Source organism: Pistacia vera, unplaced genomic scaffold (assembly GCF_008641045.1).
Source record: "Pistacia vera cultivar Batoury unplaced genomic scaffold, PisVer_v2 Contig192, whole genome shotgun sequence".
Classification (NCBI taxonomy): Eukaryota; Viridiplantae; Streptophyta; class Magnoliopsida; order Sapindales; family Anacardiaceae; genus Pistacia; species Pistacia vera.
In genome coordinates, this window is record NW_022195993.1 from 1,711,071 (window position 1) to 1,733,990 (window position 22,920).

General features: G+C 33.8%; 1 protein-coding gene and 1 pseudogene across 1 annotated transcript; both read right to left on the bottom strand.

Moving 5' to 3' along the window:
• Nucleotides 1-2,620: 2,620 nt before the first annotated feature.
• On the bottom strand, nucleotides 2,621-3,965 carry LOC116127473 (bZIP transcription factor 44-like). The gene has a single exon (XM_031413129.1). It carries the CDS (start codon nucleotides 3,291-3,293, stop codon nucleotides 2,820-2,822), a length of 474 nt encoding a protein of 157 aa, XP_031268989.1. The 5' UTR covers nucleotides 3,294-3,965; the 3' UTR covers nucleotides 2,621-2,819.
• Nucleotides 3,966-11,130: 7,165 nt separating this feature from the next.
• Nucleotides 11,131-20,154, bottom strand: LOC116127569 (annotated as a pseudogene).
• Nucleotides 20,155-22,920: the final 2,766 nt, after the last annotated feature.

Consider the following 22,920-nt stretch of genomic DNA (forward strand, 5'->3'; position numbering starts at 1 on the left):
ATAAAGGAAATGAAAGCATCAAATAATGAAAATGGTAAGAGGTCATTTCCCAATTCCCCCACATGAGTAATGTTTGTTTGTAGCCCAACTTCCCGCCTTGATGATTTGATATTTTAGTTATAATAACTTAACAAAATATGAGTAATGTTTGTCGACAAGGAAACCCAACTTACATTTGAATATGATTCGAGATGATGCAATTAGCACCTACTGAATATTGTTTGAATTAACGTGGTGTTTTCTTTGCCCTCAATTATTTGGTTTATTTTATACAATTGGGTGGGCACTGGGCAGGTCATTTTAGTCTCACATCATACTCCCTGTTGCCTTTCATACTGCAGGCCACTGTGAAAAAGCAAAAGTTCACATAAATTTTAAGTGTTTATTGAATTGGTTTATTGTCTTTGATAGCCTCAACTCAAAATAAGATGGGAAAAACAAAGCACCTTCTGAATAGTATGAGATCTTGAATCTGGCATGTAAAAGCTCAATTTACTTGCAGTTGCCTTACTAATGTCGCCTCATTGGAAACTTCAAATCTGAACTTTCTACAGTAAATCTTAATTTGCAGAGGATAATGCTAGCTTGAACCAGTGCACTCTTCCTACAGTAAATTTTATATTAATAATAAGACACTCACTTCTAATCAAACACACTGCACTCTTCTGCAATTATTTACTTGCATTTAAAGCTACTGACTCTGCATTAAATTAAAACAGAGAAAATGACACCAATTTCTCAACTGGATGCTACCCTTTTTCTATTAATGATCGGCCATTTGATTTCATCATCTTCTAATTAAAATATTATTCATCTTGGAACCTTTTTTTAGCATGAAATTGAGATCAGGACACTGAAAGGGAGTGGTGACAGATGATTATATAGCATATTTCCTTCCCCTTGGAGATATTGCTCTTTTATTAAATGAATTGCCTTACCTAAATTCCCCATCTTCATGCCTGCTTTCTATGGCTCTCGTTAATTGGCCTGCTCTCCTTTCCCATTTCCTCCATTGTTTAAGTGGGAACATTTTTATATTCTTACTTATCACACCACCCTTTGCAATTTGTTTAAAATATTTTGATTACATCCTACATTGCTTCAAGGAAAAGAGATCCTTCAAAGTAAGCCTTACACTCTTCTTGTACTTTGAACCAAGACTTTTGGTCAGTCAAGCACATCTCTGAAGTGCTTGGTATGTAAGAAAATTTTCAAAAAATTGTTATTGGTTGAACGTGCCTAATAGTGGGTTTCACAGCCCACAATGAGCCCACTTTTCCAAACTTATGGTGCTTACAGATTCTATTCCTACACCTTCTATATCTTGACCAATTTTTCTCTGTTCTTTTCTTCAGTAAGCTGCTAAAGGATCAATTAGTAGCTATTGCGAGTCTCTGGAAGTGAACCAAAGCACGACCACCACTCAACACAATTAATAACAATAGATGGTCAGTTTTGATTCAATGTCATTTCCATTATTACCGCAGACCTAGTTGTTGTATATATGGAGGTAGTTGGCATTGAAAAATGCATTGACTAGAGGTAACATGTGGGAAATGCATTGAACCTAGGCAAATTATTTGGTACACTTTTTGGTACAGCAATAAAAAATCAAGAGCAGACAAGAGAAGAATGCGATCATCTTTGTCTTTCTTCCGTGATATAATTAAACTTATCATAATCTCGTAAAAATTTTATTGACAAAGAAATCGATATGCAGCTGGTTCTGCATAGACCATCGTGCCGGTATCCCATCAAAACTGGCGTATGCATACAACCACCATTGGCATTTTGATTCTAGGATTAATGGAGATGCCGTATATATTGTTGAATTAATTTGTAATTTAATGGTATTATATTATCCGTGAAATCCAGAGTTGATAATTTTATTATTTAGAAAATGTCAACAAAAACTAATGCCTCCATCCCACTTAGCTCATCCTCATATAATTATTATTCTTTGACTTTCTTATAAGTTTATTTGATTAGCCAAAGTTTTCATGGAGTCAAAAGCCATCCATTATGAAGAAAACAATTTTATGTTACGTTATGTAAGGTAATGTAAAAATTAAATACACTTAAAAGCTTCAAGCATAAGGGTTTAAGAATAGTTTCGTAAGGTTAGCCGGCAGCTTTGACTATCAAATTTTCGTTTCACCGTTTAACACACCAAAGAAAGATGAGAAGACCAGTAGGAGGCCTGGCTAGCTGTTTCTTTTTGAAGGAGAGAGGCCAGTCCCTGGGAAACATCCTTTTCGTTAATCATTATTAAGTCCACCAACTCTGTTATATATACATATGGATTTAAGAGATGTTAATTGGTTGGACCTGAAAAAGTTGAGTACAAAAAAAGAATACCACGGCAATTATAGGATTTGTTTTTGCATAGAGGTGGAAGCAATCATAGAATAAGAAAATGTGTAGAGACAAAATAGAGAACGCCACACAGTATTGATGGAAACTAATATAATCCACATACTCAAACTTGATTAACAGAAAGACCCCCAATACATCCAGACCCCTTCACACCATATTTATAGTGGACACATTACAAAAGCCAAGTACCCATTAAATAATCCCTTGCACCAAACAGACCCAATACATTTTTTTTTTTTTTTTGGTTTCTCTTAGCATTTGCCATTTTCTCATATTCATACTGCTTAACCCTAGGTGCTACCACACGTCTAGAACTAATATTATAATAGTAATTGGAATACAAGACAATTTTTTCCCATCCACTCATTAAGACCATAAACAAATACCACCAACAAAAGGAACAAAGACAACGATAAATTGGACCCATATGATGATGATCATCATCAATACTGAAACATATCTGCAGATGCCATGATGGGTTGGTTTAGATAGATCAAATTCATTGGGTTCATTAAGCTGTCTGATGCAATTGAGGTAAGATCCAGATCAGCCTCGGCCTCAAAAGTTGCATTATTTGCGTTGATGAAATTGAGGATTTCATTTAGAGACTCAAGTCTATGGCTGAGTTCCATTAACTGAGCCCTCAAAATGGAGTTCTCAGACTCAAGATTCATGAAGTGCTGATTGGTGATATTGATGCCTGTAAGGATTTGGTTATTATCATTCCTTAGCTGAGTTACTTGGGACATTAAATCATCCAAGTGCTTCTGTTTTCTCATCCTGGATCTTCTGGCTGATTCTCGATTTGATTGCATTCTCTTTCTTTTTCTTTGATCCATCAGAAGCTGCAGATCCTCTTCAGACCCAGCGTTCTGACGCAGAGAGGAACCTGAGGAATTCCCACTAGAGGAAGCCATAATAATAGTATATTTACACCAAAACACAAAACCAAGACACCAATAGAAAACTAAGACTTTAGAATTGGCTTAACCTGATAGATCAAAAAGATACAGGACCAATTACTCACTAATAATTATATTCAGCTAATTCAGACAGTTATTATGTATATATATGTATATATATATATATGCTCTGAAAAAATAACTCTCAGGAAGAAAGATTATTTATGAAAACACATAGAACCAATAGAGGAACACAACAGAGAAAGATTGAACAAGATGGGTCCTGCGTCTGAGAGAGGAATTGATCATAAACCCTGAACGGAGGATTTCACTTACAACTGGAGACATGAATCTCAAACATCAAAAACAAGATATTCAGCATCAAGATTTACAGGGGGGAAAAGAAAGCTCTCGTTTTGGGCAGAGTAACAGAACAGATACAGATCCAGCAAAAAAATTGCTGTAAAAACGGCAGGGTTTGACTTTATGGGGTTTTGGTATAAAACCAGAAGCCAAGAAAGCCAAAGGGATATCAAGAAAACCTGAAAACAAGAAAAAGAGCCGTGTTTTTAGAGCGGCGGAACCTCAGCCCTTGAAACTAGAAAAACAAAAGAAAGAGAAACCGGCTGAGCTTAAGATGAAAAACTTAAAGGAGGAAGAGAAGAGAAGGAGGAAGAGGTTTTTGAGAATATTGAGAGTGCAATTTATAGAAAAAGAACGTAAAAAATAAGAATTAAAAAAATAATAAAAGTAACGAGCATAGGAATCTCCTCTGAAGAGTTGTTGGGTGAAGAGGTGATTGGGCATGTGGGGTGAAGACGAAATTTCCACTACCTTTCAATTCCAGCTGGTGACCAAGACTCGCACAATTTAAATATTATTATTTATATTTTATTATTACCTCACTTTCACGTTTCTTTTCACCGTTTTGCTGTTATTTTTTCCTCACTTTTACCGCCAGTACCAGGATTAACCGTCAAGTGGCGCCCAACAGACAGTCAGAAGGAATCTTCAGGATGGAGGTGGCACGTTAAACTAAGACAAGGGTAGTTTGGACATTTAAGTCAAATATACATAGTTAAGTTAAGCCAAGTCTAACCAACTTTAACCAGGTGTCATCAAATGATTGGCTTAAAAAACAAAGGAAAAGTTAGGGGAAATGGGTTAAGAATATAATGATGGTTGATGATTAAATCATCCAAAAAGATAATTAATTTAAAAGCTAATAATTTCTCACTTTGACCTCTCATTTCAAAGCATCACCCTTGAATTATTGTAATTTGTAATTACTGCATGTCTGTACTCGGTCAATCAACTCTTTAAAATTAATCTACTTCAGTTGTTGGATCAGATAAAAGATTTATCCATTCAAGATAATAATACAACTTCAAAAATCCAGAAGATGGTTAGTTTTATATTTAAATATTTTAATGGAGCTGTGTTAATCTGGTAGCAAACTGAATAAAGGTAATTGATAATGATCATCTAAGCAGCCGCAAAAAATAGTCGTAAACGCAGCCAATTAATTAACTAGCTGTGCTAATCTAATCATCTTTCCATTTGACCATTTTGTTTCAGCCGCCTCGATTAATCCAGCGGCTTCCACCATTTATAGTTTCCGATGGTCCATAGGGACCATTTATTAAAACTCATGAAGATCTTTTTTGGGTCTAATTAAAGTGGAGCATGAAAAGTTAACCTATGATAAAAACAGGAATAAGCCTTTAGAATTAGAACATTACCGGGTTGAGGAATCCGGAAAAGAAAACCGATAAATAATAGGTAGATTTACTGTTTGGCAATATTTATTTCATCCTGTTTAACTCTTTTGCCTAGATCAATGCTATGGGTGATTGTTCTGTGGAATCCAACAACAGTTAGCCCATCATATTAATAATTTTTCACTGTGATCATAATATAAAACCAATACGTAATTGGAGTATGTTTGTGTTTTTAATCAATCTTAATTGGTGCAGTAGTTGAAATGCTTTACCCTCTGCATGAAGATACCATAATCAACAATATTGCGCTTTAGAATATTCGATAATATTTATAGCAATAGCACTGACAAAGGGAAAAAGATAAGCAGTAATTAAATAGAGAGTACCAAATGGAAGGAGGAAGGAGAGAGAGAAACAGAAATTCTTGAAATATGAATACGGTGGGAAAGAAATTTTGGTGGGGGATAGGAAGATTTTCAGTAAAGTTGATGATATTCGGGGCCAAAGAAAACTTATTGGTTCATATACATATATACACATCTTTCTTGCTTTTGATGTAGAGTGAGAACCAAACTTTTTGACTTATATGTTATTGGATATTTTTTTCTTCCCTTCCAGTATAAGAAAAAAGTAAGAAGGATTATTGACATCCCCTCCATCTCATAAAAGTAAAAGAAAAGGGAGAAAAGACATCAATGATGCTACTCCATCACCATTTACTATGATCATCCCTTTGTAATTTATATTGTGAATCAATTCTTACAACTTGAAATTTGGCTGATCTTGATTTCTCACTCAGCATCTTCCTGATGGTGACCACTAATGACCCTCCTCCAAGCACCTAAACAATAGAACTATTCAAAACATTAACTCATAGATTTATACCTGGGAAATTTTTGTACTCTCATTCAATGCATCCACCAAACATTACTGGACTATATGTTAATTATAGAGATCCCATTTCAATAAAAAAACATAAAACAAGGCTTCTCTCTATTCAGTATTCACCCCAATTATTGTTCATGCAGGGACTATAAAGTCTTGGAATAGATTACTTACTATTAAAGTACTGTTGAAGTACACGGTGATTTTAAGATGAATTGACTAATGTGGTCCATAGATCTAAGATAGTAACAGAACAAAGGAAGTGCGGGGAAGCTGAGTCAGAATGTTAACAAAATGATGGAAAAAGATGTTTTTTTCGTGTACATATTGGTAGAGCTAATCAACAGAAGAATACGTTGTGCTTTCAGAAGGTGAGGTCTATTTGACAAGACCCTAAGCTAGAGTAGGGCATTTTTTTTAAAGTTATTTTCTTCGTCGGTGATTATTTCAGAAATTCATTGAAGTTACTTGACGTTGGGGTCCCAAGTTGCTTAGCTACTTGGTGTTTTAATGGCGGATCCATACAACTCATGCCTGCATGTATTGCACATTCAATTTGTTTGGTCCTTTTCTCTTGATGGGAGGTGGGGGAGTGGAGTGGCCAAAAGCACAAATTGCATCAATTTAGGATAAGAAAGATGCTCGGAAAGCTTGTTTCATTGTTCCTTCACTCTCTAACATAACATTTAGAAAAAGAATGTCCAACAAATTAAGGTTTAACTTGTATATATAACATGGCCAAAATATGTCTCTTCTCCTTTAAGTCACAAACAAATTATTTAATGATCGCAGGCTCACCGTGTACAATTTAGAGGCAGCCTCAGAGCTATAGGTTTGCATTATAGTCTCGTCATTTTGTACCAAAACGTAATGCCTTAACTGCCCATGTTAGCATATAATTAAATTTTTGTAATTTTTTTTTTTTTTTTTTTTTAAGCTCGCATAGATGTTAAATGCAACCAACTATATTTATCAAAAAGTAAAGCTGACCTAACATTAAGATTTAAGATGAATATATTAAGGTAGTTTCCAACTGGTCATTTGTCTCGTTCTAAGACCTCATAATATCTAATTATTCCCAATTGTTTGTTAAGCTATGACATCATTTTGGTTTAGGCATGCAAACCTGCTTCATCACTTATTCTATCCAACAATTACATAAAAATTGGTGCTATGAGCTGTTCAAAATCTTGTGAAAGGAAATTGCTACTACAATTTCTTATGAGATCAGTTCGGAACATTGGCATCCGCCAATTCAATGCAAAAGGCAAGAGAGTAAACAAAAATAACAGTTGATAAACTGATAAAAGCCACTGAAATGAGCATATAGTTTTCGTGTCGAAATTACTCAACAGAGCTCCCCTATCAATTTGAAGAGCAAGAAAACAGAAAAATGTTTCTATCACAACTAATTAAAGTGTCCCCGTGACAAAAACTATGAGAGCGAGCTATAGACAGGTGGCTTGGATCTTGCGGTGCTAATGGAATATATACTCCTTTCAAAGTTACCTGCAGCTTACTGTTTCTCGATGTCACCCTTCACCTCACACCATCTAGAAGAATGAATTTTACCCTAAGATTTTCTTTTGCCCCCACGAATAATATTCCCCGAAAATGTTATTATAACCATTTTGAAGGAACACGATGACAAAGGAAAATTTGTATTCGTGTCAGTTTATAGCATCTTAAATTTAGAAATGCTTAATTTGAGAGGTAACATCTAAATTTAGAATATGAAAAACGAGTGATTCCAAACTCTTGATTGCTGCTTTACTTTTCTTAATTATATAATTTATACCATTTATTCATCAGTAAGCATAGAGAGTGAGGGGAGCACAAGAAAAAGTAGTAGTGGTCGGTCTTGTAGGGTCTCACAGTGTCCTATATTTAAACTGTAGCTCCAGGAAAAAAAAAAAAAAAAAAAAAAAAGAGGCGTATATATGATCAGCTTTTGCAAAAAGGTCGGTTCAGAACAAGTGGTTGGAGAGTGATATTAATTTAAGTATTTTCTGAGCAATGATTTTCACATGTTATTCTTTTTCTTCTTTTCCCAGTTTCTTTGGTAAACTTTTATAATTCGTGGTCACAGATATTTTCTTTAGACATTCATCTGAGATCGAGGTTGCCAGTGGCCCAGTGCTTCCTTTGTTTGATTAATAAAGGGTACAAGTACAACCATCTCCACAACAATTTTGCCTTTAATTTTTACGACTTTGGTAATCCTATTCCTCACAAATTCGTCAAGTCTTCATCAGATCAGACCTATCACTGAACTCTAAGGTTAAATGTATAAAAACATTATTGATCAAACATTCATGATTTTGATCAGCTATTCTGCACGTACGTAGAACTAATAATAACTCTAATAATTATTTGTACATATTTATATTAATGATTGAAGAATAGTTCAGCAACAAGCTTTAGTATCTTAGTGATCATCACTAGCCTTGGTCAAGACGTACGTTGATTGCTTTGTTGAAGGATTGGGCTACTGAAACTGCATATATTTTAAGTACATGTACAGCCATGTGCCTCTAACGTGCATGGCAAAAGCATCCTATCAACTATTAAGCTTTAGTTAGCTTTAATCTCTTTACGCATCCAGCATCTCAAAGAGAGACAGAGATATCTCTAAAAGGAGATAGGGTTTCCTCCTGGGACTCAGTCGTGCATGGAGAAATAATGTAAAAGTAACTATTAAGCACTAGATCTCTCCCTGCGGTCTTTGTGCTTTAGTCCATTTACGTACTATCTCGTATGTCTAGGTTTCAATATCCATGCCACAGATATTGATCCCTTCCTTGCCAAGGCAAACCTCCTGTGAACTTTTCCAGTTTAAAGTGTATAATTCACATGTAAACATATGAATTTATATATCCTGTAAATATCCAATAATCTCTCTCTGAATAAAATTTTGTTTTTTTTGTTTTTTTTGTTTTTTTTTTTGTTTGGGCAAAAGCAATGAACATTATAGCAGTTCAATGATTTGATTGAAGAATATAAAAGAAGTACTGGAGGTCAAGAAAAAAGGAGTGTAGTTGAAACACAAAACAAGTCATAAGAATATAGAAATAACAATAACAATAATAATAGATCTTTCATGGTTAACCACAATCAAGAGCTCGGCCTGGGGCCTTCCCGAACAGATAGTTGGAACTAAAAATTCAAGAGAAAAGAACCAAAAATATTACTTATGAAAAATATTGGTCGAGGTTTTAAAGGGGCCTAAATTATTTTAACATTAAATTATCCTAATAATTAATTAAAAACATATTATCTTTTCGTTAAATTATGTTTATATATAAACTGAGGATCAGAATCAAATTCCAAGTGTGTTTTGATTAACATTTTTTCCAACAGAAAGGGCCCTTGCAAACACCAAAAGCAATACATATTTGTTGAATTCAAACAGAAATATTTAAATCAACCGTGACAAAGGTTCATTCATTCCCATTAGAAGTAATCTGTCAATCACAGAAGAACAAAAACCCTAAAGCTAGTTCAAAGTTATTCAAAACTGGCTGCTGTTGCCCTAAAAATAAAAAATAAAACTCTAGAAGCAGACAAAGAATCCCATAAATTTCACGACTTTAGAACTCCAGTCTTATCGTATATGATATTTTCGAGCATGCTCGAGAAGCTACTCCCTGAAAGATTTTTAATTTTTTTTCCCTATATTTACACCAGATTATTATTCTTCATGATTGGGGCATATTACTGTGATGACTTAGGGCCATCGTGCATCTGGGCATTAGAAAAAGACTTAGAAAACTAAATGCTTTGGCAAATTTTTAGAGACCTTAGAAGAGTTGACAAAATGTGAGGGCAATAAACGATTTGCGAAAGAATTATTACTTTAGAAACAGAATCTTATTAAATTAGGTGAAGTCGTGGACATCTATAATTCTGCCTTTTGACCAATGCATTTGGTAATCAACATGTACTTCCAACTTGTATTCAATTAATCTTAATTCGCTATTAGCGTAATGTTCACTTGATCACTCCTTTAAACTAATGTTTATATAATTGGGGAGATTTGTATTGATACTAGAGTAGATGTCAAAGCCTAATGCTGCACCCAATTCATGGTCGATGACAAATTATAATTATATGAGATGTGGTCCCTCCAAGAAAATTAGAAAGAGTGGCTTGTTGCTTCAGTTTGGTTGGTTCCTAGCAAAATTAAAAGTGATGGCACAAAAGTTAAGCATTTGTGGAGCCACTTGAAAGGCAGCATATGGCTGCCTCATGCACCAGGATTTCAGACCAACAAATCAGTACTGGACCCCTAGACTTTCATTGAACAGTAAAAAATTTAACATGAGAACATGAGCTGCTTAACAAATAGGAGAGACGTATCTAGCATTACTTCTTAAAACGCATATATGATTGCTTTTTATCCAGTTAAATTAGATACATGAATTGAAAGCCTGATGCCTTTGAGTGCTGTATTATATTTTCTAACAAAACCATGCATGGTAAATCGATGAGAAGAAAGGACTAGAAGATATAATGAACATTGAAATGGCGTCATCCTTTCAGCTTCTACATAAAAGTGGAACCGCCCTAAAGAAATTAGAAGGCAACATGACTGGTTGGTGATCCAATTTTCTTTTGGGCGGCCTTCAAGGGCCCATGGCAAAGTAAACAAGTTGAAAGTTGAAACTGTGAATATGACAATTTTCTATACATAAAATGTGAAATTTTTTTTTTTAAACCAGGGTGTCCAAATTAACTTGTGTATACTTCGATTAATCTCTGAAGTCTATTAAACATTCTATAAGCCTAAATAACTAAGTAAACCACAATATTATTGTGGTGAGTAACCTCAAGGTTTGAACCCAAAAACTTAAAAAATTGAACAAACCTTTTTAACCGTCAGACTAACCCCTTGGGGTTTATAAAACGTGATGTTATTGACTATTTTCGATACGCTTATATTTAACTACAAAAATAAGTTTCAAAAAGCAAACAACAACACTCCTATATACACGTTTAAAAGGCCACCTACAGTACAGGCTCAAACTGAAGCTCATAAACAAGCCGTAGAAATAAAAAATTAGTCATATCATGCATTAACAACACTACTAATGCATGTTTCTTCATGATTGTTAAAATTAAAAAACATAGATAAATAACTGGTGACATAACAAAAAACCTTCCTCATTTAAAGCAATATACCTCCCTAAGCCTCACTGAGGAATCAAGAAAGAAAATATATTAGGATCACGCCTCAGCATTGGCTGTCAGAAAAACTGAGGATGGTAATGGAGCATTTCCTTCCACATCATCTCCCTTATCATTTCATCCCCTAATTCCTCATCCAAGTCAAGATCAATAGGCACATCTGCTGGAGGGTTGCAGCTCGGATCATACAAGGCAGACATGTAAGGGTGTTGGAGAGCTTCAGTAACATTAACACCAATCCTCTTTGACGGGTCCAAAACAAGCATTATTATTATTATTATTATTTTTTTTTTTTTTTTTTTTTTTTGCAGGAGATCAATTGCTAAAGGATGTGCATCAGGATAAAGAAGGCCAAAAGGGCCCGTCTGACCCAATGGTGGATCCAGGATTTTTGGCCTCATGGCTTCGTCATTGTTTGTCAAACAATTAGTAAAAAATTTTAAAAAATCATCAGACCTTAAGTAAAAGGAATAATATAATATCAATAATCTGAAAAAAAAAAAATATAACAACACAATACTTTACCACTTGAATAAATCTATGAGAAGCAAAACTTTGAGCAAATTATGTTAAAAATAACATTCAATTCACGAAGAAATATAGGAAAATTTTTATGTGGAAAAATCTCTTCAATTAAAGAGAGCAAAAGACCATAAGAATCTAACGATCTACTTAAATCCAATATAGTTAAAAAAATTTACAACAATCACAATCCACCGAAAATGTTCTATACAAATTTCTTATTTCTCCTTTTTTTTTTCTTTCAAAGATTATAATATAAATTTTCATTACCTTGATCAGGTCTAGCCTATGTTAAAGTCAATCAAAACTTAAATTAAGTCAATATTATCTTGACTTTTAATATGACTTAATAAAAAACAGGAAAATTTTCTAGTAGAAACATAAATAATAACTCAAACTTCTTTAATAATTTTGAGCAACTAAACAGTGACGTTTGAAATATAGGAAAGTGATAGGTGAAGGGTGAAGAATAACATTCAGTAAAATATAGTTAAGGTTTAATTTGGGAAAGCGAGAACATTATTAAACATAAAACACCAAACAAACTCACAAGATTCATGTTTTTTTCCATCAAAAGAATAAAAATCCTCCAAAAAATAAGCATGATTTAACCCTAAAATAAACGAAAATGAAATGAGCAATACACATACCTGAAATTGAGAAAATAGAAAACGAAGCTAATTGTGGCATCTTGATGAGTGAAAGCTTCAACAATTTTAGTCTTTAAAAGTTTTAAGAACAAATAACATAGAGAAAGTAAAAGAGAGAATGAGAGAATAAAGAATTTTTGGGATAAAATCATAAAAAAACCAAATGCACATAAAAAAGAGTAGAGAGAATTTTAAACTTTTAATATGATGTAAGCGTGAAATATATATATTAATAACAAGTATTTTATGAGTTTGGATATATGTATAATATTTTTCATTCTTTTAAAATCGCAGATAACCCTATATATAATATATAATATATCTATATATTATATATTATATATATATATATATTATAATATATTTTTTATAAGCCATATATACCTTTTTTTTTTTTTTTTTAATGTGAGGGTCTACCCTCCAAGGGGCTGGATCCGCCCATAGCCTGACCCTCCTTATCCCATAAGCTCCGGGCACAATTGTGAGACTCGGGCAACCTAGACGTGCCGTGTGAAAAAGGCCAAAGACTTTAAAACATGTTTTCTTAATAATATCAAAAACCAATTTTCATCATTTCCATCACAATTACACATTTCCATAAAATAAATTTTCCATTCTGAAAACATTTAGTATCAGGCTTTCATACCTTTTACAATCAAAACATGATATAACATCCATAAAATAAAACATAGTTCCGTAGTAGAAAACAAAACATAACATTTACACACATGATAAGTCGATCACGTGTGGGCCCAACCTTGAGAGGAATCACGCCTCGGCACGGCCTTCCTTAGAATTGGGGGAAAAACATTTCTAAAAGGGGTTGAGCTAATATACTTAGTGACTAGGGAAAGGGGAGAGTTTGCAAAACATTATTCAAACAATAGTTATGGCATGCAGAAATCCTAAAACAACATGATTATATGAACATGTTATGGAAGCAACTAAATCATTCAAGTATGCATGTATAACTTGGTTCTAACTATTCTAAGTACTGCAATCTGATCAATTAAACAAAAAAGGAAATTCTGAATTATAGCTCCCATCTGAATGCTTAAAACTCTTTTCTAGAAACTTAAAATATAATTGTAAATGTTTATGTTTCTGAAAACAATGTTTCCTATAAGTCATGCTGCAACCATCTATGTCTTCACTCAACAATGCTTACGGTTCTAAAAATAATAACTTTACAAGTCATGCTGCAAACATCCAAATCATCATTCAATGAATGCTCATGATTCTAAAAATGATAACAATAACTCTTTACTACACCACAAAATCTGAAATCAAATCTAGTAACTGAATTAATAATTATTGTGATGATATAAAACTAAAAATTGATTTTCTAAAACTATGCACTGATAACTGATTTTGGAATACTGTAAACTTTATGCTGATAACTGAATTTTAAAATTAATATTGTAGCTTTTATTGATACTAAAAACTATAAGTTAATATCTTATTCTAAAACTGTGGCTAATACTGAAAGCTTTCTTAATATTTTGAAAACTCATATTGAGACTATCGCTTATAGCTAATGTTGAAAACTGAATCTGATTTTGAACATTTTAAAACTGATTCTGATACTAATAACTAAAAACTTTTACCACAACTAATACCCTAAGGGAAATCTATCATATGTGGTGGCTATCCCCCACGTAAGCAGAGCAAGGGACGTACCTATCATTCCCAGTAAGATCTATCATTGCACAAAAAATGTCTCTGAAATTGTCATACCTGGCGAACTACTCAACACCTAGGCAGAGCCAATAAATTCATATGCATGCACAAAGCCAAAATCTGAAACTGTCATACCCGATGGGATCCTACATCGCTCGGGCAGAGCCAAAATTTGTATCACTAGGGGACGAGTACTTTGCAGTATGGTTTTAGAACTACAATAATCTCATGCATATTCTTAACCTAATACATTATATTTCTTCAAAACGTAGGCCTTTATAAAATATTAAAACACTATGAAATAATTTATAGTAGTGTATTATGGGCTAAAATATAAGTAAAGATAAGTAATGAAATAAACATGGGGGACTCAAAAAAACTTTACACAATTATTAAATAAATCTACAATTCATGTGACGCACATGACATGCACTTCCACAAAACTCAATGCATCATAATTTGAATACACCCTCGGTACTCTTAAGCCTAACAGTTAAACCTTGACAAAATTATAACATGTAATTATAAAACAAAGTTTGCAACCCATGTGAGTCTCATAGACATGACAAGCATTGACTCTCACCGGACTCAATGCAACACACAAAAAGAATTCTGGCCTTTTCTGACAGATCCACCATGGATTTGGCTGGAAACAGCCAGATGTATGGATAAAGATCTGGTCGTCGTAAACGGCCAGATCTTTGACTGTAGATCTAGGCGAAAATGGTTAAATTCATGGTTCATCTGGCTGAAAACGGATAGATGACACACGATCGGCTAGATCAACCGATCGTGCGTCGTTTCGACATTGGCAGTCGGTGGTGGTTGCTAGCAGGCGACTGTTGCTTTGGTGGGTGGGGGTGGTTTTGTTAATTTATAAATTTTTACTGAGAAAGGTAATTGTTAAATATTTGAAGTTGAATAGAATTATATTAGATTTTGAATAATATTAAAACAAACACATTTTTCACTTTTTAGGATAAGATAATAGAATATAATAGGGCTGGCAAAGTTAAACAATAAGGTGGATCAATCTTTATTTAGCCGTAATAGTTGACAACTTGTAGAAAATTATTAGATTCTTAAGTTTCGTCTTGAGCCCCATATGTTTTTAAACTTTCAAAGCATCCCAACTTCTTTTTTTTTTTTTTTTTTGATAATTCCATAATTTTTATAAAAGAAAGAATCAAGAAACAACCGGGGAGAAAAAAACCCCTACAAACAAAGCGAGCAACTTGGAACTCCCGAAGGGCTCAATAAAAGCAAAAGAAACCCAACAACACCAGGCTCAAAAACCTATACAGCCCAGGCCTACAGCCAAAAAAAAGGCCTTAGCCCGCTAAAAATAAGAGATTTGTACAATTTATACTAAACTTTCAAAGCAGCCCAACTTTACAAAATTTCCAGATCATGATTCCCAATCCACTGTCACACGTTCATCCTGCTAAGTAATTATTGTAAGGCAATTTCTTTAAAGCAAAGGAAATTTAGAACTTTGTCTCATATGAAGAAAATCTAATAAATAAAAAATCATCTCACTATTTTACAACATTCAAACAACTTTTAGAAAAAGGGAATATTATAGGCTCCGTTTGGTTCAAAATTTGGGGGTTTTGGGAAAAGTTTTTTGAAAAAAGTTGAAAAAAAGTTGAATCGGGCGGGTATTACGATGTAGGATTTATAAATTAATAAAATACCCTATATATTTATTTTTTTACAAAATACCCCCTATAATAAAACATTAAAAGTTAACAAAAATACCCCTAACCTACCCTCAAACACCCCCAGTCGGCCACCACCACCGGAGGTGGCCGAAGTCACCTTATGGGCGCATGACTGGCTGGATCTTGCCGGTCATGCGCCGATATGGCCTTTTTCGGCCAGATCCACGGTGGATCTGGCCGGAAAAGGCCAGATCAACGGCCAGATCTGGCCGTCAACCGCCAGATCTGGCCGTATTTGCTCTCAACGACGGCCAACAAATGGTCGTCGTTGATGGTCAACTACGACCGTTTGTTGGCCGTCGTGACCGACTGTTACGGCCAAAGATCTGGCCTTTTCCGACCAGATCCACCGTGGATCTGGCCGGAAAAGGCTAGATCGACGCACTACCGGCCAGATTCAGCCGGTAGTGCGTCATCCTACCAGATTCCGGCCATTTTCCAGTGGTGGTGGCCAGAATCTGGTAACTGTGGATTATTTGGGTGTTTTTGTAATTTAAAAAAAAATATTTAGGGGTATTTAATTAAATTATCAAATTTAAGGGGTTTAAAAAAAGTTGAATAATATTGGGAGTAGTATTCCCAAAAATCTAAGTTTTTGGGTATTTTACTGTTTAACTTTTTTGGGAATACTAAAAGTAGTATTTCCAAAACTGAAACAAACGCAGCCTATGTTAATAGAAATATTCAATGCATTCTCTTTCAACTATTTGACCGAATATCAAGCAAAGTAGTTAATAAACTGTTTATAACTTTTATCAATAATACCCAATTGTAAATACACGGCTTGCATTTAACTAGAGTGTGTTTGGTTGGGGATAATTCTTTATTACTCAAGTAATGTCATATTATATTATTTGATTACCATGTTTGGTTGTCAAGTAATATAAGATTACGATAATTTTATAAAACCAATAGTAATTACTGTTGGTTATAGAGGAGGTAATCTGATTTTACCCTTAACTATTAATTTTTTTTACAATAATGCTCTTATTTTAAAAACAATTTACAAATATATTTACGGACTATTTTATCCTTATATAAAAAAAAAAAAAATTAGAACATAAATACCCTTAGGCTTTAAAAAAATTACCCAAGAGTGGTGGCCAGATCCACCACCGCCAGTAGTCATCGGTTATGCGCCGTTTGGTAGCTGGCAGCTAACAATGGTTGTGTGGGTAGAGGTGTCTTCGTTAATTTTTAAACTTTTATTATGGGGGTGTTTTAGCTACATTTTTAAATGTAGGGATTACAAACTAATCTAAATAATAATAATAATAATATAATAATATTATTTAAAAAGTAGAACAACTCAGTAATTTATATAACATACCCACCAATTTATTCCTCCCAACAAAACACATTTATATAACATTCACAGTAATCTTTCAAGGTAAATATTTATCTTTCCCTTAATATAACATTCTCAGTACAATAAAGTTAAGTCAATAACCTTCTCTCACAACCTTTGACGTGGTAGCTCGTCATTGATTAGCTCGCAAATAGAAAGACATGACTCATTTTGCAAGCTGACTAATGACGAGCTGTCACGTCAGGAGTTGTGAGAGAAGATTGTGAGATTGCCTTGTGGACCTAGCATTACTCTTTCCAGTAATACAACATTCTCTAAACGAAACGCCCTATAAGACATTTCGATTAAACTTTTTAATCAACTTAGATCAATATCAGGACACTTCCAACGGCAACATATAGATTCCATAAGTTGAAATAAGGTTTTAAAAGTTCATCACATAAGAACTTATATTACAGTAAAAACATCTAAAAATCTTTTCAAATACCGAATGAACAATGTTTCCAATTATTCAATTCAACATGATTTTTCAAGTAATTGAAAAACATGTACAGTAAGCTTAAGGTGACATGATTTTTTTTATAAAGAATTTTTATGCATTTTCCACTCATGTAACGACAATGCCGAGCATTCAATTTAAAGACGAATTCCATGAATTTCAAAACAATAAACTAAAATATAACATCCAATTCTTGATTCAACACATTCGAATGCAATATAACTTCATGCATGTAAATTTCATCACATTTTTAAGGCCAAACTCAACAATTAACACCTCAATTCAACACAAGCTGTCAAACCCATTAAAATGATCATCTCAATCAAAACATGCAAACTTGAATTTTGAAGAAAGTTTTAGTTTTTGCCACTCACAAGTTTAAGCTCAACTCAATTTGGTGTGATCTCCTCAAAATTACCTTCTTTTCCCCCTATTGAACCAAAATCAAGGAAATTAGCTAAGGAATCTCAAATTTGGAGAAATGTAACGAAAATTAGAGAGAAGACTACATACATGTCACCCATGGATGAAAATTTGGAACTAATGTTCTTCAATTCTCTTAATCGGTACATACCCACTCTCTCTTTCTCACCTTTCTTCTTCATTCTTTCTCTTCGGCCATACCCACATTTTCTTTTCTCTTCTCTTTTTCTTTTCGTTCTTCTCTCAGTCTCGTTCTTCCTTCATCCGGGCGAAAATCAGCTCCTTTTTTATTTTTTTTTTAATCTTTTTAGAATTATGTTTCTGCCCCTAGATTACACATAATCCCGTTAAACCTCTGCCACGTCAGCTTTTCCTTGCAAAACCTCCAGATTTAGCCCCTTGTTACATGCAAACCCAGAAGCTTCCATTTCTTGCAAATTTCACTCCCAGTAAAACTCCTAAAAATTAACAGAAATCCTCTTCCATATAAATAAAAGCATAAAGAATATGCAATATATATTAGGATTAAAAACAGGGTTTCACATCCCAGTTGAATTTGGGAGCGATTTAGTGTGCTTCCCTCCTTGCCTTTGCGTTATCAATAAACTCAAGATCCTCCTTCATCTGGGCCTCTGGCTACCAAGAATGTTAATGATGAGTTTAAGTTGATTAAGACATTCTGTACCAGGGAAGATAGGTTTCCTGCCAAGAAGCTCTGCGAAGATGCATCCAACAGACCAGGCATCAATAGATGTTCCATAGTTGTCACAGCAGAGGAGAAGCTCTGGGGCCCGATACCAGCGTGTGATAACATACTCTGTCATGAACTGATTCTTGCCATTGCTAGTGCGTGCTAGTAGTCCAAAATCACATATTTTTAGGTCACAGTCAGCATTGACAAGAAGGTTCCTAGGCTTCAAATCACGATGGAGAATGTTTGCAGAGTGAAGATACTTCAGGCCTCGAAGCAACTACACCAGGAAATATGTATCAGCTCAAGCAAGAAGATCTTAAGAAGACGTGTAAAAAATATTTGCTACAACATAATATGTCAGTATATTTGAGAATTTAAGATTCCAACACAGGCAGCACACAAAGTGTAAGCATAGTTGGCTTAATAAAGTTGCAAAGGTGGCTTTCTAGAGATATCCTCCCTTGCTTCTTATAAAAAATAAAACAAAAATTAAAGATATTCTCCTGGCCTATAATCAACCATTTGAAACAATCAATAGCACAAAATTTAACGAAACTATAATCACAGGTAAAAACTGATCATATATTAAACTCACGGTCATATACTATTCATATATTTTATTATCCTGCTGGGTGGCTATTAAGTTTGTGTCGATAAATATGATGATCCTATTTCATATATTAGGTGTGAGCTAACAAACATGGAAACACATGCTGTCTAACAGACTTTGACAGCACATTTTGGCATAAAGAATACGCCCACAAAGACAATATTCTGCCTTGAACATCCTCTTACAAAAACCAACAATAGTGGTAAAAGCTTAGGCCAAAGGTTTTACTCCCTCTGTGATTTCAAGTTCAAATCACAAGAACGGTTGCTAATATTATTAGTCATGGACTACAGGGTTTGCCTTGTTCTGGGTCAGAAGACTAGTCAAGGTGTGCATAAGTTGGCCCGGACACCCCCAAAACTCATGCTGCAACCATCTATGTCTTCACTCAAGAATTCTTATGGTTCTAAAAAAATAACTTTACAAGTCATGTTGCAAACATCCAAATCATCATTCAATGAATGCTCATGATTCTAAAAATGATAACAATAACTCTTTACTACACACAAAATCTGAAATCAAATCTGTAACTGAATTAATAATATTGTGATGATATAAAACTAAAATTGATTTTCTAAAACATGCACTGATAACTGATTTTTAATACTGTAAACTTTATGCTGATAATGAATTAAAATTAAATTGTAGCTTTATTGATACTAAAACATAAGTAATATCTTATTCTAAAATTGTGGCTAATACTGAAAGTTTCTTAATATTTGAAAACTTATATTGAGACTATCGCTATAGCTAATATTGAAAACTGAATTGATTTGAACATTTTAAAACTGATTCTGATACTAATAATAAAAACTTTACACACACTAATACCTTGGGAAATCTATCATATATGGTGGCTGTCCCCCACGTAAGAGAGCAAGGACGTACCTTCATTCCCAACAGATCTATCATGCATAGACAAAGCTCCTGAAATGTCATACCTGGCGAACTACTCAATGCAAGCAGAGCCATAATAAATCTTCATAGCATGCACAAAGCCAAAATCTGAAACGTCATACGAGGGATCCTACATCGCTCGGGCAGAGCAAAATTTGTATACACTAGGGGATGGTACTTGCAGGTGGTTTTAGAACTCAATAATCTCATGCATATCTTAACCTAATACATTATATTTCTTCAAAAGTAGGCCTTTATAAAATATTAAAACATATGAAATAATTTATGTAGTGTATTATGGGCTAAATTAAGTAAAGATAAGTAATGAAATAAACATGAGGGACTCAAAAAAACTTTCACAATTATTAAATAAATCTACAATTCACGTGACGCACATGACATGCACTTCCACAAAACTCAATGCATCATAATTTGAAATACAACCTTGCTACTGTGGGCTTAATAAAAGCAAAAGAAAAACAACAAACACCAGGCTCGAAAAACATACAGCCCAGGCCTACAACAAAAAAAAGGCTTAGCCCGCTAAAATAAGGAGACTGTACAATTTATACTAAACTTTCAAAGCAAGCCCAACTTTACAAAATTTCCATCATGATTCCCAATCCACTCCCACACGTTCAACCTGCATAGTAATGATTGTAAGACAATTTCTTTAAAGCAATGGAAATTTAGAACTTTGTCCATATGAAGAAAATCAATAAATAAAAATCATCTCACTATTTTACAACAATCAAACAACTTTCAGAAAAGGGAATAATATGTTAATAGAAATATTCGATGCATTCTCTTTCAACTATTTGACCGAATATCAAGCAAAGTAATAAGTAATTAATAAACTGTTATAACCTTTTATAATAATACCATTGTAAATACACGCTTGCGTTTAACTAGAGTGTGTTTGGTTGGGGATAATTCTTCGTACTCAGATAATGTCACTCTATACTTTATATCATGTTTGTTGTAAGTAATATAAGATTACGATAATTTTATAAAACCAATAGTAATTATTGTTAGTATATAAAAGTAATCTGATTACTTTCATTTTTTAGGTATTAAGATTACTTGGTAATCCTATTTTTGCTACAATTTTACTCTTAACTATTATTTTTTTTGATAATAATGCCCTTATTTTAAAAACAATTTACAAATATATTTACAAATATTTTATCCTTATATACAAAATTTTTAGAACATAAATACCTGGACTTTAAAATTACCCAGAGTGGTGGCGAATCTAGCACCACCGTCGATAGTCGTTGGCCATGTGCCGTTTGGTAGCTAGCAGCGACAATGGCTGTGGGGTAGGGTGTCTTTGTTAATTTTTAAACTTTTATTATGGGAGTGTTTTAGCTAAATTTTATGTAAGGGTTACAAATTATCTAAATAATAATAATATATTATTATTATTATATATTATTTAAAAAGTAGAACAATTCAGTAATTATATAATATACCACCAATTTGTTCTCCAATGAAACTATTTATATAACATTCCCAGTAATCTTTCAGGTAAATATTTATCTTTCCCTTAATATAACATTCCCAGTATAATAATGTTAAATCCATAACCTCTTCACAATTCTCGACGGGTAGCTCGTCATTGGTTAGCTCACAAATGAAAAGGCACTGACCCATTTGCAAGCTGACTAATGACGAGCTGTCAGAGTTATGAGAGAAGGTTGTGAGATGGCTTGTGGACCAGCAATGCATTACTTTCCGGTATAAACAACATTCCCTAAACCAAAAGCCATATAAGACATTTTGATAAAACTTTTTAATCAACTTAGATCAATATCAGGACACTTCCAACGGCAACTACAGATTCCATAAGTTGAAATAAGGTTTTAAAGTTCATCACATAAGAACTTGATTACAGTGAAGACATCTAAAATCTTTCAACAACTCATCACGAATGAACAACATTTCCAATTATTCAATTCAACATGATTTTTCAAGTAATTGAAAAACAGTAAGTTAAGGTGACATGCAAGCTTTGAAACTCTTTTTTTTTTTTTTTTTTTTAAAGAATGTTGATGCGAAATTTAGACACCAACTCACTGTCACGTGGTGGAACATTGATTGGTCAAAAAACACACGTGATAATGAATATAGAAAGCGAAATAAAGCAATGAGGGTTTTTAAAGGGTTCGGATGCTAAGGTAGCAAATCACCATCCATGATTTGTATTGATATGGTGGGTCAGGTCGCTAAAAGCGGAACTGACTTACAAATGATGAAAAGTAAAATACGAGCTTTCTTAGAGAGAGAGAGAGTCAATGTCAAAAATGATCCCCCCTAATGAAGGGGTAGTCTTTTCTTATACCAAGCGGAATACATGTAATCATCATTAAATCCTTGGGTTGGTGTGAATGTCAGAACGTAATCAGGCTTTACGTCTCATTACCCACTTTCCAAGCAGATTTTACACGATTTGGAGCAGGTAGCGGACACGTGGAAGCTCTAGGCAGGCAGGCCTGACGTGCGCTTACATTATGACAGAAGCAGGCCACATCTCGTCACGCGCTCCCACGTCAACTCTTTATTTCCCGGGCATAAGAGGGCAATAAACGATTTGCGAAAGAATTATTACTTTAGAAACAGAATCTTATTAAATTAGGTGAAGTCGTGGACATCTATAATTCTGCCTTTTGACCAATGCATTTGGTAATCAACATGTACTTCCAACTTGTATTCAATTAATCTTAATTCGCTATTAGCGTAATGTTCACTTGATCACTCCTTTAAACTAATGTTTATATAATTGGGGAGATTTGTATTGATACTAGAGTAGATGTCAAAGCCTAATGCTGCACCCAATTC

Excerpts from the sequence above, each read along its gene's own strand:
- LOC116127473 (XM_031413129.1), bottom strand. The coding sequence starts at position 3,293 with ATGGCTTCCTCTAGTGGGAATTCCTCAGGTTCCTCTCTGCGTCAGAAC.